This window comes from Sorex araneus, chromosome 10, assembly GCF_027595985.1.
Source record: "Sorex araneus isolate mSorAra2 chromosome 10, mSorAra2.pri, whole genome shotgun sequence".
Classification (NCBI taxonomy): Eukaryota; Metazoa; Chordata; class Mammalia; order Eulipotyphla; family Soricidae; genus Sorex; species Sorex araneus.
The window spans coordinates 60,854,395-60,870,593 of record NC_073311.1 but is presented as its reverse complement, the minus strand read 5'-3'; the positions used below and the strand labels follow the sequence as shown (position 1 = coordinate 60,870,593).

The window sequence follows — 16,199 nt, the reverse complement described above, 5'->3', positions numbered from 1 at the left end:
CCCCCAGACCACCAAAAAAAAAAATAGAAAGTATAATAATCATGAATTTGCCAACCAGGATTCAAGTCCTCTGTTCCTGGAGAGCCAGGCAAGCTACCGAGAATATCCCACCCACACAGCAGAGCCTGGCAAGCTACCCGTAGTGTATTTGGTATGCCAAAAACAGTAACAAGTCTCACAATGGAGATGTTACTGGTGCCCGCTCGAGCATATTGATGAACAGTAGGACAACAGTGCTACAGTGCTACAGTTATGAATAAAACAATTCCATTGTACCAATCACTGAGTTTAATTTTTCTAGCCAAGGACTTCTGGTTTCCTGGGCTGGTTGCTGGGCGGGCAGTGGCAGCAGGGAAACTGGGGACATTGGTGGTGGGAAATGTACAACTGGTGCACATGCAAATGTACGGTGCACATACACTGGTGAAGGGACGGGTGTTGGAACATTGTATGACTAAAACTCAACCATGAATAACTTTGTAACTGTGTATCTCACGGTGATTCAATTAAAAAATCAAATAGTTTTGAAAAATTGAAAATAAATTTTTAAAAAGGACGCCTGGTTTCTTCTTTTTTTTTTTTTGCTTTTTGGGTCACACCTGGCGATGCACAGGGGTTAATCCTGGTTCTGCACTCAGGAATTACTCCTGGCAGTGCTCAGGGGACCATATGGGATGCTGGGAATTGAACCCAGGTCGACCACGTGCAAGGCAAACGCCCTACCCGCTGTGCTATTGCTCCAGCCCCAGGACCCCTGGTTTCTTATTCCAACAATGCATTTGTGAAGTTTTATGAGTGTTCAAATCTGTGATAGTCATAAAATAGAAACATTACTAGACATCTCATGTTATACATTTAAAAAACAATGCTTTCTACAATGATATTCTAAAGAAAAATTCTCTCTAAAGAATTTTTGTGATGATTTATTTTTTCTTTTCTAGATGTGGTTACTCCAAACGGCCTGAGTGTTAAGAAATTTTCAGCCGTGCATGAGTTCCAAAATCTCCACGCCATGTACAAAGCCAAGATCCAAGATTTTGTTCGAGGTCATTTTTATGGGTAAGCTACTCTTTAAACACACACACAAAAACACTGCCATGTGATTTTAGGAATTTCTGGTGTAGAGAAACAGGTAAATGTTTATCTTTCCTCCCCTTCTGGACTTGAAGGGAATACATTTGTACACTTTGTTGCCGTCTCGCTGTTTCTCCTGAAACTGTTTTGTTTTGTTTTGTTTTGTTTTGTTTTAGTCACCTGGACTTTGATCTGGAGAAGACCTTGTTCTTTTTCATTGCTGGGAGGTATGAGTTTTCAAACAAAGGAGCGGACATCTTCCTAGAATCTTTATCCAGGCTCAATTTCCTGCTGAGGGTAAGAAAACTCCAGGACTCAGGACGCGGCTTTTGTGAAGGACTTGCTTCCACGGAAGTGAAGAGCTTTCTGGCTTCTTTCTTATATAGTTCCTAAGCGTGTATTTGGCTGCTGTGAAGCGTAAAAAGGGCCCGCAGTTCTTCTCTGTACACTTGGAGGTTGTCACATGGTGCCTATTATGTTGCTTGAGAGCCTCAAGCTTATTGATGGTATCTGCTCTTTTTAAAGATGACATGATAGCATCCCCTCTCCTTACCCCACAAGGTCTTGTACCCGACTGAAAGATAACAGGACGCCAGCAAACGGACACAAAATTTCACCTTTTCAAAACCCCATAATGATGATATTGAATTCGGTGGCCTGTGTGTGTCGTAGGGGTAGAATTCTTAACACAGAACCAGGTGATTACACGTATTTTCTACTCCCACCCTCCCCGTGCTCCACGGGCACGAGACAGGCCTTCGGGGGAGCACTCAGCACCGTGGCTGACGGCCAGGTAGTTATTCTCGTGGGACTGCCGGATACAGACAAACTCTGTTCTTCCCCCAAGTCACCAGCCACATCGCCTCCAGAAACTTGGTACTTCACTCCCCGATCATGTTATGCTAAGGAAGATGTGATTTTCAACAGGTTTCCGGTTAATCCAGAGAGCATGCACTGCATGTGCACAGACACATGTGTGTGCACACGCACACATGTGCGCACACACACGCGCGCACACACACACACACACACACACACACACACACACACACTATGTCCATAGGAATAACTAGAAAACGGCCATGTTACACAAGTTGGCTAAAGATACCAGTTTATACTAACATAAGGACGTACAATAAATAATAAAATACTGCAGATCATTGTAAAATTTTAATCTTAGTGAAATACTTAGACTATCTAAGCATTCCTAAGGTCGGTGCAACTCTGTAGTTATTTTTATTTCTTGTACATAGGTGGAGCAGACATTGTGACTAAGTAGAGGAAAAGATCTATTAAAGTCACATTAATAAGAAAACAACACTTTTGGGGCCAGAGCGATAGTATAGTGGGGAGGGCACTTGCCTTGCACGCGAGCAAGCTGGCTTCCATCACCAGCTTCCCAGGGGCTCCAAGCCCTGCCAGGACTAAGAGCTCAGAGCCAGGACTCAGCCTTGAGCACAACCAGATGTGACCTCACTGTCACTGTCATCTCGTTGCTTATCGTTTGCTCGAGTGGGCACCAGTAACGTCTCCATTGTGAGACTTGTTACTGTTTTTAGCATATCGAATACACCACGGGTAGCTTGCCAGGCTCTGCAGCACAGGCTCGATACTCTCAGTAGCTTGCCGGGAATCAAACCCGGGTTGGCCGTGTAAAAGGCGAAAGCCCAACCGCTATGCTATCACTCCAGCCCAGGTGTGACCTAAAAACCAAAAAAGAAAAGAACACACTAGTAAAAACAAAACTTGCAAAATAAGATTGGAAAGATTCTTCCGTAATAAGATGGGATAGTACAGTGGGTAGGGCGTTTGCCTTGCATGCAGACTACCTGGGTTCAATTCCTCCACCCCTCTCGGAGAGCCCGGCAAGCTACCAAGAGTATCTCTCCTGCACGGCAGAGCCTGGCAAGCTACCCGTGGTGTATTCGATATGCCAAAAACAGTAACAACAAGTCTCACAATGGAGACATTACTGGTTCCCGCTTGAGCAAATCAATGGGCACCAGATGACAATGATACAGTGACAGTGAATCTTATTTCATATTGTTAGACTTTATAAAGGGAATGATTTCTGATGTATCTCTTTGATTTCCCCCCACCCCCAAAGATTGTTACCACACAACATGTATCATAGTTAGGGACATTATCAATAAATTGGTTTATAGATTTATTAAGTGTTCGCTTGGGATTTAAGTTTAGATGCACAAAAAATGCCATTTACTATCATTTTAGGCACTGAGGGTCATTACAGCACTTGCAGAAGCTAGAAAGCTGTTCTCTTTTCACATTGTACTTGTGTTTTTTGACTGCATTTTGGCTTTCCCGGGATGGGTTTCCTGTTCTAAAAATTTGATACACTTGTTTTCGAAAGAGAATGTCAAGCCATAGAGTGCAAAGTCCACAGATAATACTCACTCTGCAGATGGTCATTGCCAGAATATGTGAGAATTCCTATGTTCACAGTTTTAAATGCATTAATTTCCTCTTTCCCACAGCAGCTTGACGTCATTTCCTTCTGAGAAATGTGGACCATCAGTATTTTCAGAAGGAGTAAAATAAAGCACAGGCTTTATTTTAATTTATTTGGGGGTAGGAGGATGGTTTTGGCCACACCCAGCTGTGCTCAGGGCTCGGGAGACCCTATGGGAGGCCGGGGATCAAACCTGGGTGAGCCTCATGCAAGGCAAATACCTCAGTTTTTATACTATTTCTTTTTTTTTTTTTTTTGGCTTTTCAGGTCACACCCGGTGATGCACAGGGGTTACTCCTGGCTCTGCACTCAGGAATCACTCCTGGCAGTGCTCAGGGGACCATATAGGATGCTGGGAATCGAACCCGGGTTGGCCACGTGCAAGGCAAACACCCTACATGCTGTGCTATCTCGCTATCTCGCTCCAGCCCCAGTCGCTGTACTATTGTTCTGGCCCTAAACAGTAAGAACATACCAAGTTGTGTTCCAGCAAACATGACCTGGTATGTTCTTACTGTTCTTACAAAGAGCCTGTTACAGACGTTCGGAGAAAATGTGGAACCACTCATGCCTTCCTTTGACTTTAGAAATGAGAAGATTGAAGGCAACAGTGCATGGTTGTTGAGATTTGGTCCCCTATAGATTTAAAGTATCTGGGCAGTGGCTGCCACAACAAAAATCTTTACCATACATTTGTTCTCTTTAAAACATTTTTTTTGCGGGGGGGGGGGGCTGGAGCAATAGCACCACAGGTAGGGTGTTTGCCTTGCAAGCAGCCGACCTGGGTTCGATTCCCAGCATCCCATATGGTCCCCTGAGTGTACCACTAGGGGTGATTCCTGAGTGCAGAGTCAGGAGTAACCCCAGATGTGGGTCACACCCGGCGATGCTCAGGGGTTACTCCTGGCTTATGGGCTCCTGATGGTGCTCAGGGGACCATATGGGATGCTGGGAATCAAACCTGGGTCGGCTGCGTGCGAGCCAAACGCCCTATTTGCTGTACTATCACTTCAGCCCCTCTTTAAAACACTTTTACTTAACACTGTGGTTTACAGAGTTATTCATCATGCCATTATTTCAGGAGTTCTGTGTTCCAATACCAGTCCCCAGCAGCGTGATGTTAGGACTCAACAGACAAAATGCCATGAGCATAAAGATGTTTACGTAAAAATGCAAATGATCTATCTGTGCAAATCATGTGAGTAAGTTAGGAAAAATAGAACAAACTAAAAATAAACCCTCCTTTAATTGTCAATCTAAAAACTGCAAGAACTGATTTGGGTCTTGTTCTATATTAGTTTTGATTTGTTTTCCTTTTTAAATCCTAAAAAAGCACAGTGATATCAGTAGTGATTCTAAGATATCGTAGGTGATTGGTGCTGAAAAATAAATGTTAGGTCTGAAATTTGGATTTCTTGGAAAGATCTTGATTGAAATCCAGATTTAACTTAGTCTGAAAAGAAAGCTATAGTAAGTGGGGCATAATTTCTCTGTGAATCATAAAATATTCTTTTTCACTCAAAAATATTTACAAACACCATATTTGGGTTTTTTTGTGACCCATTTTTAAATTTTTCTCTTGGATAACTGATTCTGTTGTGTTTTCTGATCCCTCACTAGATGCATAAAAATGACGTCACGGTGGTGGTGTTTTTTATTATGCCTGCCAAGACAAATAATTTCAATGTGGAAACTCTGAAAGGCCAGGCAGTGCGCAAGCAGCTGTGGTAACGTCACATTTTGTAAACGTTCTCTAGCGGGGAGTGGAAAGGGCTGTTTCTTACAGGAATGATTTCTGATGTAGCTCTTTAATTTGTCCCCCCCTCCAAAAAAGAAAAGATTGTCACCACACAAATACTCCTGGGTTCTCTTCTCAATGGCCAATGATGATCTAATGCCTTATGAAACAATGTTACTAAAAAAATGGAAATGACCTAACATGGAAGGATAAGGCCACTGTAGGAATCTTTAGTTTTTAATTTTACTTATTTAAAAATGATCTGTTATTGAGAATCTGTCATTTGTAATATCATCAATAATGATTTTGCATGCACGTAATTCCAACGCAGTGGGTGGTATTCTTCATTCATTGTGGGAATCTGAAGACATATGCCAAAGCAAGGAGATTAGTATCACCCCCTCCACGACTCCAGCCCAGATTCAGTAATTACCAGTCAGTTCCAGTCTTGTTCTGTCTGTGCCTCCATCTATTCACCGTCTGCGCCTTGCACTCTCCCCTGATTATCAAGCCCCCCTTGAGCCCCTGTTAATCCATCCAGAGTGTCCCACTCTCTTCGCTCTGAGGAGACAGTGGATTGAAAAGACAAAGGTTCGAATTGAAACTGAACTTGAACTCAATCAAGTTTGAATGGAAACGAACAGGAAAACATTACAAGAGACCGTGCAAAAGAGATCGGGCTTTCCACGAATGAAGCAGTATTGTCGTAGCTAATGAATTTGAAACTGTGGTCCTGTTTCTGTTGTAAATCCTTCTCTTCGTACAGGGACACTGCACATACCCTGAAGGAAAAGTTTGGGAAGAAGCTCTATGAAGCATTATTAAGGTAGGTGCAGGGACCTCACAGTGTAGACACAAATATATATTTGTTTTGTTTCAAATACTAAGAAATTTATGGTCTCGGGGATGGAGCGATAGCACAGCGGGTAGGGCATTTGCCTTACATGCAGCCGACCTGAGTTCGATTCCCAGCATCCCATATGGTCCCCTGAGCACCGCCAGGAGTAATTCCTGAGTGAAGAGCCAGGAGTAAGCCCTATGCATTGCTGGGTGTGACCCAAAAGCAAAAAAAAAAAAAAAGAAATTTATGGTCTTTGCAGATGCCTCACATCATGTGACCAGGTTTCCTTTCCTCCCTTTCTTTCTGTCTGATAACTGGTTGTAAATAGTTGCCAGAAAATATTTGTATGTGCAGACAGGTTCGAATTCAGGGAAAATCTTGTCAATAGTTAATATCTCCTGAGCGTTATTTCAAGTTAAATATGCCTTGATTCTTATATAGAACATTTATATTAACACCATTTGTGAATAGTATTATATTTACTTACTAAATAGCAAACTTTGTTCATTATAATAAAAGATACTTACATGTATAAATAAAATTTATGAATAAAACCTAAATAATTAAATCAAATCATAATGTATTATAGTGCTCTCTTCATAATATGTGACCTTAGAGAGATTGTTTTGGTTTCTGGCCCAGGAGTCTGATATATATCTTTCTTTTACCTATAAAGCATAACATAGATGGATAACTGTGGCTTCTTCAGAACAGAGCCCTCAGGAATAAGCAGAATACCATGCGAGAGTCCCCCTGATGGTCAACATCAGTACTTTAAAATGGAATTTCAAGGGGCCAGTGAGATATAGTACAGCAAGTAGGGCCTTATACCTAGCTGATCGGGGTTCTATTCCCAGTAAGGCATGTGATCCCCTGAGCACAGAGCCAGGAGTATGCCCTGAGCACTACCGGGTGTGGTCCAAGAAACAAATAATATAATAATAATAGTAACAATAATAAATAATTAAAATGAATTTTATTTTTTCATTCTGTCAAATGTGTGTTTTTTTAATCAAACTTTTTTACACAGTAGGAGTTTTTGAATTTCATTAGAAAAGTATGTTGGTGCTTGAAAGGTGCTTGAAATGGTCTCTGATATCCCGTTAGGGAACATGCAGCTAGTTTTTAAGAGAATTTATTCTTAAGATTCTTTTCCCCACAGAGGAGAAGTCCCTGACATGAACAATATTTTGGATCGAGATGATCTAACAATTATGAAAAGAGCCATCTTTTCAACTCAGGTAATAATGGCAGAAGTGCCCACCTCTTCTGTTAGTGGTTAAACTTACTTAAACCATCATTTTGACTTATTCAAAGGAATGGATTTGGGACATTTTTAAACCTTGAGTAAGAACAGGCGCTCTTAAAATATTCACCTGAATAACAGCTTCGTATGAGTGGTTTTCAGAACTTCTTTTAAAAAATCTCATAAAATTTATCTTTATATATAAAATTTCTATGATTACAAAGATAACTACATATATAAATATAATATAATATATACATTTTGTGCCCGCATGGCAGAGCCCGGCAAGCTCCCCATGGCATATTCAATATGCCAAATACAGTAACAATAACAGGTCTCATTCCCCTGAAAGAGCCTCCAATCAGTTGAAGAAATGAGTAAGGAGAGGCTGCTAAAATCTCAGGGCTGGGACGAATGAAGACGTTGCTGGTGCCCACTCGATCAAATCGATGAACAACGGGATGACAGTAATACCAGTGATACATTTTGTATTTGTGCATATCATCCTGAAACTCTTCAAAAAGCATAGAATTTGCAAAACTGTGTTTCTCGTCATATGTAATTACGACTCAAAAAGAGTGGTAAATGCTCTTGAAGGTTTGCTTGGAATTGTCATGGGATGAACCAGGCCTTAGAGCAGAATTGCAAAAGGGAACCAGGAGCAACCCCATCCTGAAACCCGCACTCTGACTCCCGGGGCCACCTGAGTCCCAGAAGCAGTGAGAGGTCTGGGCATCTCGGGCAGCGGCTGCAGGTGGGAAGTCAAAGCCTCCCTCCCGGGGGGCTGCATTCAGAGTTCTCCAACCCTTGTCATTGGCGGGGTCCCTGCTGTCTCAGCACAACAGTGGGGGCGGGGCCGCGCCACCTGTGAGCCGTGGGCGAGGTGAGCCACAGCCCGACCGTCCTCCCCTCTCTGGTTGCAGCGGCATTCCCTGCCTCCCGTGACCACCCACAACATGATCGACGACTCCACCGACCCCATCCTCAGCACCATCCGCCGCATCGGGCTGTTCAACAGCCGCACGGACAGAGTCAAGGTAGGCGCCGGGCGGGGGCGGGCACGTGACACGGAATCTGCTTATTTAGTTATTTTCCTGGCGTGGCCCTGGGGCTACTCCTGGTGATGTGCTGTCCACGCCCCACTTCCCCCCCTCCTTTCCGCCTGCATGCGCAGGCGCACACACACACACATCATCATCATCATCATCATCATCATCATCATCATCATCACTTTCCGTGTGCAAAGCATGAGCTCCAGCCCTTGCTCAAACTCCCCCGCCCTCCATTGTCTCTCTCTCTCTCTTTTTTTTTTTTTTTTGGAGCAGGTTTCCTTACAGACTGGAACTGTGTTTTCTAAAGTGGGTTCTACCACCCTGGGGAAAGTGAGCTGCAACCATCCGGGCAGTGGCAGGAACTGCAGGAGAAAGTAGAGGGAGGGGACATTGTTTTGGTCATTCACTTAAAGGTAGATTTCCTGAGGACACGAAACAATGTTTTTCTGAAGAGGGTGTGGTGGGCCACAGAAGTTCAGGAATCCCTGTTGACATCTGTTTAAAACATTTCAAATGACATTTCTAAAGAGAAGATGGTCTTGGGCTAGAGAAATAGCTCAGTAGGTTGAATTCGGGCTCTGCACACAGGGGGCCGGGGTTTGACCTCTGGGCCCTTGTGGCAAGCCATGAGCAGAGCTAGGAATAGCCCCTGAGCACTGCCCCCAACAGCAACAATGAAAATTAATTCTTTCCTGACTTCGGTACTATGTGTCCAATGACTATTTTAGTAACATTCTTGAAAACTGAAGGATACTTATGAGTCTGTGTCATAATTTTAGCATTGTTTTCTTCGCCTCTTACAGTCAGCATAAATATTTTCTTTGCATCTAACTAGTAGCAAGCATAAAGGAATTTCTTAAATTTTCATGATACAAATATATTCTTGAAATATTGAATGAGTGAGTCTCCAAGATGAACACGAATGTTTCCTGATAAAATTCAATTTACAGGGGCTGGAACGATAGCACAGCGGGTAGGGCGTTTGCCTTGCTTGTGGCCGACCCGGTTTCGATTCCCAGCACCCCTGAGCACCGCCAGGAGTAATTCCTGAGTGCAGAGCCAGGAGTAACCCCTGTGCATCTCCAGGTGTGACCCAAAAAGCAAAAAAAAAAAAAAAAAAAAGCAAAAAAAAAAAAAAAACAAATTCAATTTACAGGGATAAGAGGTAAGAGGGGAAGTTTCCAGTTTCAGGGAAGGTGGCTGAGATGCTTTAGTATAATTTTCTCTGGACCAGTTCGTTCCTTTGATCGAGTGTTAGATTGACAAGGCACAGCGTCAGTGAGTGAAACAGCTTTCGCTACCGGGAGCTCTGTCTCTGTGTTTGCTAAGAGCCTTGTGTTCTGGGCACGGGGCTAGGGCTAATGGGCAAATTTTTTGTATTAGCAAATTCTTTACCCTTGCTCAATTCTACCCATTAGTCTTTAAGGCCAAAGTGTCTTAAGGTGGCAGCAATTTTGTACCCACCTCTCGCTTTCTCTTCTTTCTCTTTTTTCATTGACTCCCTTATCGACAGAGTTGTGGGTGGATTCCCTCACTGTCCGTCCAGTAGAGAGTTGCTGGGGGCGCAGTGTTGGGGACACACCTGGCAGTGCTCTGGGAACTACTCTTGGTTCTGTGCTCCTTGGATTGTGCCTGGTGGCGCTCAGATGACCATGCGGTGTTGGTAACTAAACCCCGGTCTCTTGCCTGTAGAGCATGTGCTCAGTCTTTTGAGCTATCTCTCTGGCCCTCAAATAGAGATTTTAAATTTTTTTTGCCATTTTCAAAAAATGGGTTTGACCCGCCTCCCTAAGGTGCCGGAGATTGGAGGAGGCAGACAGAGGATCTTGTTTCCGGGTCTCATTGAGCCTAGAGTTCAAGGTTGCAAAGTTCTGCTTACCTGGTTTTGTGGGGCTTCACTCGTGCGTGAGGTTCGGCCCCAGTGTCCGGAGAGCGGCCTGGAGCATGGCAGTGGCTGGGTAGTGGATGTAGCAGGGGTCGACTGGTGGGGTATTTATCTGGCTTGGGTAGGGTTGGGCGTCTGAAGATCAATGGGAAGACAAGTGATACAAGTGATTTCAAAAAATAAAATCGCCATGAATTACAAAATTATGAATTTATTCATGATTGAGTTTCAGATATACAATGCTACAACACCGATCCCTTCACCAGTGTCTATTTCTGTCCCCCAGGGACCCCAGTTACCCTCTTACCCCCAACCTGCCTCTGCGGTCGGCACTTAACACCTCCTTTCAGCACTCTTTCCTTTTCCGACCACTTCCTGCAGCCAATGTCCTAATGTAGCCTTCCCTGGCCTCCCCCCACCCAGTGGTCAGCTTCCGGCTGGACACAGGTTCTCTTCATCTTTGTTCCTATTGCCTTTGGGAACGTTCATTATTCCTCTACTGTGTTTTTTTTTCTATCCCATGTAAGAGAGATCATTTTGTATTTTTGCATACTTTTCTTTTCCTAGTTCTAAGGGCAGTTCAAGGATCCCGTTCTCTCCCTCATTCGAGGGAACTTGCTTTATAACTCTTTGAAATTGTGGATTTACTCACTTCATCCCATAGAGATTTGCCCGTGTTGCTTACGTTTCTTCACATGGGAAAAACACACTTTACTTCCATCCTATCTCCTTTAGGCAGGATTTTTTAAAAAAGTTTTTCTGCTTTTCCTTTTCTTCTCTGTCAAAAACTTTGAGGACCAGATTGCCTATTTTTAAAATTTGTTCATCATCTTCTGGTTTGCCCTTGATCTAGGCATCCTCTGAGAAACAGGCCCAGAGAGAACTGGACAGGAACATCCTTGGTGAAGGACATGGCAGATGAAAGCAGGCGCAGGCAGGGAGGGGCAGCTAGATGAGAGGGGGGTGGTTGGGATGGGGCCCAGAGGTGGCTGGAGGATTGGGGCTCAGCTTGACCTGCTGGAGCCCCAATTCCCCTCACTGCCTGGTCCCCCGAGCACCATGCTGGCATGACCTCAAAAACTCAAAGAAAGAAAAGACAGCCTCAGGCTGTGACCCAGTTCCCCCCAAATATCATACTTTAAAAAAAATTTATTTTCTTTTGCCTTTTTGGGTCACACCCGACGATGCTCAGAGGTTACTCTTGACTCTACACTCGGGAATTACTCCTGGTGGTGCTCGGGGGCCCATATGGGATGCCTTTGGATTTGAGTCCAACCTGGGATGGCTGCATGCAAGGCAAATGCCCTATCTGTACTATGGCTCCAGCCCCCCCACCCCCAATATCATACTTTAATAGAAAGAAAAGTTACATGTAATTCATTAAAAGAGAGAATTAGGGGTCAGAGCAGTCATCCAGAGAACAGGAGCCTTGGCATCCATGTAGCTGACTCAGGTTCGATCCCCGGCACCTCATATGGTCCCCGTAGCCCTGCAAGGAGTGATCCCGGAGTTCAGAGTCACAACTAAGCCCTGAGGAATGCCAGGTATGGCCCCCCCCAAACAAGTGAATGGAAGAGAGAATTAATTTTTAAAAATACCCATGAGGGGCTGGAGTGAAAGCACAGCGGGGAGGGCGTTTGCCTTGCACGCAGCCGACCCAGGTTCGATTCCCAGCATCCCGTATGGTCCCCCAGCACCGCCAGGAGTGATTCCTGAGTGCAGAGCCAGGAGTAACCCCTGTGCATTGCCAGGTGTGATCCAAAAATCCAAAAACAAAAACAAAACCAAAAACAAAAACAAACCATTAATCCAAGGACTGGAGCACATGTTTTGCATGCAGAAACCCCAGGCTCCGTCCTGGCCTGGTGCATAGCTCGGTCCCCTGAGCACAGGAGGCTAGCACTGTGGGAGCACCACTCGTGTTTGCCCCTCTGCAAACAGAATTAGCAGGTCCATGAAACACACACATGCAAGTATTGCATAATCACATAACCAGATGTCATAGTCATCGTTGAAACTCATAAATCTGTGGCGCAAGACCACGCAACGTGACCTGTCAGCTAACAGGAGCAAATCACATTCCAGGCCCACTGAAGCACCTGAAGAAACACACCCAGGGCTTGAACCGAGCCACTACCTGCAGACAGCACAGATACGGAATCAGTTTCCAGGGTTGTCTTCGCTCATACAGAAGATGTGTTTTTGTTTAGTTAACGTATTTTATTATATGTATCTTTGTTTGTCTCTCGGGCCACACCTGGCAAGCGCTCAGGTCTTACCTCTGCCTCTGCACTCAGGAGTTACTCCTGGCAGTGCTCAGGGGACACTATATGGGATGCCACAGTTTGAACCCAGACCGGCCACACTCAAGGCAAATACCTATGTCTTATCTCTCCAGCCCAACATATTTTAAATCTATTACTACCTGCCCTGTTTTCCTATATTTAGCAAACTTAAAAAATGTTTACCATGATATGTAACTTTTTCTTTCCAAAACTTTTTAGATTGTGAGAAATCTATTTAGAGAAATAGGTGCCTGATTCTTCAAACAATCAAATGCCACGGCTCTTAAAGGGAACCAATAAAGCTAGTAGGGATTTCTCAACAAAAGGTACCTGGTCCAAGGATCTTCTGCTGGGCAGAGTGGGTTGGCACTCATACCCAGCCCTGCCAGTTCTCTCCAGAAGCTGCCATGGTGGGTCAGCAGGGCAGACAAAGGGGCTATCCGTCAAGCTTCCTGGGCTAGGCTCTCTTGAAAGAAAAGTGAGAGGCACATTGAAGGTAGCAGTAACTGTAGAGAAGGCAGATACTGTATTGGAAGACTCTCCTTACTTACATCGTGTGGCTTTAGGTATCGGCCAGTTAATCAGTTTTTATGTTTACATAATCTGCAAGGACCTCAGTCTTCTCATCTGTAAAATGGTGTTAAATTTGGTTTATTCTGAGAACCACTGTGAAATTAATTCAATAATGAGCTTCACACTTAATACTGCATTCGGCACCTAGTAAGTGCCTAGTAAATGTTTGCTTTAATTTGTACATAGCCTGTGATGAATATTAAATTACCCTCAGGAGGCAGTTCAGAGGTTGGCGTACATGTTCTGCATGCAGGAGCCCTGGGTTTGATCCCCAACACGCAGAGATCCTGAGCACCACTGGGAGGAATCTCCAAGCATCACAGCAGGCGTAGGTCCCAAGCTGAGTGTGCCCCAACCTCCCACCAAAACAGAGCCCGAAAGCAAAATAGAACCCAAAAGAAGTGAGGTGTGGGGCCAGAGAGATAGTACAGCTGGCAGAGCGCTTGCCTAGCACATTGCAGACCTGGGTTCAACCCCCGGCAGCATGTATGACCCTCCGGGCCCAGCCAAAAGTGATCCCTGAGCACAGAGCCAGGAGTAAGCCCTGAACACCTACCCCAAATCCCCCAAAGAAGGTAAGGATGAGTAGTATTTTGATTGAGTAGAAGGATGAAACATTATAATATATTCTGTGCATAATATGACTTGTATGCTGGGTCTGGACATATGAGTGGCAGCTGGCTCTACAGGTAACAGGAGGTAGGGTTCGGCAGACTGGAGAAGCAGCAGATGCAATGGAAATCCCGGGAATATGAAAGTGTAATGCCAAGCAATTGGAGAAGCTCTCTGACACCAATTATGTTAAACAGGCACTTCAACTCACGTATGTCTTGATATATTCACTGATTCTTTCAGGTTTGGGTCCATATCCATCATGTTTTTAGAGCTTATTCTGTCTTTGCACTCAAGGGTCACTTATATCAGTGGGTGCTGGGATTAAATCCAGATTGGCTGCATGCAAGGCAAGCATCCTACCTGCTGTGCTGTCCTATCTCTCTGGCCCCTCACTGATGGTTTTCTTTCTTTCTTTTTTTTTTTTTTTGCTTTTTTGGTCACACCTGGCAATGCACAGGGGTCATTCCTGGCTCATGCACTCAGGAATTACCCCTGGCGGTGCTCAGGGGACCATATGGGATGCTGGGATTCGAACCCGGGTCGGCCGCGTGCAAGGCAAACGCCCTACCCGCTGTGCTATCACTCCAGCCCTCACTGATGGTTTTCTTAAACAAATAAAAACATAATAAATTTTAGAAGAGTACCCTTTTTTTTAACAATACACATTTGAACCACTGAAATAAAAGTCATTTTGAATTAAGTATTTCATTAAAACTCTATCTTCTAAAAACTTGACTAAACGTCGAAGAGCTACTACAGCGGGTAAGACATTTGCCCTGCATGTCACCAACTTGGTTTGACCCTTAGCACCACATGCATGAACTTTGCCAGGAGTGATCCCTGAGCACAGAGCAAGGAGTAAGCCTAGAGCACCATCAGGTATGGCCTATACATAAACAAAAATTCATAAAAATTACAAAATTCAAAGAAGGAAAAATGAAAGTTTTGACGAACTCGGGGTCTGTTCCTGCAAGTGCCTTTTTGACCTCCTGTGCAGTTACAGAATACAGAGCAATCATGCCTTCATGATTCTTATTGTGGAAGGGTGACACGGTTTTCTCTGATCATGGCCATTTGACTCAGCACCACGCAGATGAGTTTAAATTTGGCATAATCTTGTATCCTGCCTTGTCTGTGTGGTAGCACTGTAGCACTGTCGTCTCGTTGTTCCTTGATTTGCTGGAGCAGACACCAGTAATGTCTCCATTGTGAGGCTTGCTGTAACTGTTGTTGGCATATCGAATCTGCTACGGGTAGCTTGTCAGTCTCTGCTGTGCAGGTGGGATATTCTCGGTCGCTTGCCGGGCTCTCCAAGAGGGCCAGAGGAATCGAACCCAGGTCAGCCTCGTGCAAGGCAAATGCCCTACCCACTGTGCTATCGCTGTGTGGTAGGGAGAAAAAAGTGTGTGGTCCGCAGATTCCAGGTCACCTGTGAAATCAGCTAACTTCTTGGTTGAACACAGTTAGACAAGGTTTGTGGTGTTTACTTGTTGTTTCCCCTACTGATCTAGAGTCCACAGTGAGCAAGTGTGTGTGTGTGTGTGTGTGTGTGTGTGCTTCTGTGTCTGTGTGTTTGTGTCTTTTTTCTGTGTGTATGTGTGTGTGAGAGAGAGAAAGACAGAGAAGAGAAAGAGAGAGAACAGATAGAAAGGAGAGTGAATGAGAGAGAAGAGAAAAAGAATGAAAAAGAGGAGAGAGAAGTGAGAGAAAGGAAGTGAGTGGAGAGGAAGAAAGAAAAAGAGAAAGAGGAAAAGAGAAAGAGTGTGTGTGTGTGTGTGTGTGTGTGTGTGTGTGTGTGGTGTGTTTAGGAAGCAACTTATCATTGTAAAAGGCCTCGCTGGACTCTCTCTCCAACCTTGGCCTGACCTCTGCTAGTTTTTCACTCTCCCCCGACCCCTGTGACTGTCGCGTTTGGACCCAGAGCAGCTGCTTTCTTATTTTAGCTATGCTGTCATTCTGCTTGGCTGGGGACAAAACAAATGAGTCCTGATGTTTTCATGTTCTACAGTGGGACCGAGGTTTGGAGGACTACAAAAGGGCTTGAAATTGCCAGAGTTGACAGGACCCTTCAACCTTGAGGTACCACCAAATTAAAAAAAACAGATTAATGAAATAAAATTTCTAGTGTGTATACTTTTATATACTTTGCATACTTTTCTAGTGTGCAAAACTAATGTCCAAGCAAGCACTGGAGAGATAATGAAAGGGTTAAGCCACTTTCCTTGGGCCCTCCACCGAGATATAAGCCCGGCGGCTGCTGCTGCACGACCGCGGCCCCGGAGCCCAGCTAAACTACTTTGGGCACCAGCAGCTTCTTGCAGAAATGTCTCTAGACTGTGAACTGAGCCCCAGCCGCCATTTTATGACAACCACAAAAGGGAGGTACGATCTTGCAGTGATGCAATTTCTGGCAGAAATTT

The 16,199-nt window shown here is 44.5% G+C and overlaps 1 protein-coding gene across 1 annotated transcript in view; it reads left to right on the top strand.

Moving 5' to 3' along the window:
- The window catches only part of GYS2 (glycogen synthase 2), a 57,453-nt gene that overhangs the window by 27,335 nt on the left and 13,919 nt on the right, over positions 1-16,199 (top strand). Inside the window, exons 6-11 of the mRNA XM_012933382.2 lie at positions 942-1,059; positions 1,251-1,371; positions 5,165-5,271; positions 6,049-6,108; positions 7,286-7,364; positions 8,293-8,406. Coding sequence (XP_012788836.2) covers positions 942-1,059; positions 1,251-1,371; positions 5,165-5,271; positions 6,049-6,108; positions 7,286-7,364; positions 8,293-8,406 — 599 coding nt within the window. The remainder of the gene's footprint in view (positions 1-941; positions 1,060-1,250; positions 1,372-5,164; positions 5,272-6,048; positions 6,109-7,285; positions 7,365-8,292; positions 8,407-16,199) is intronic.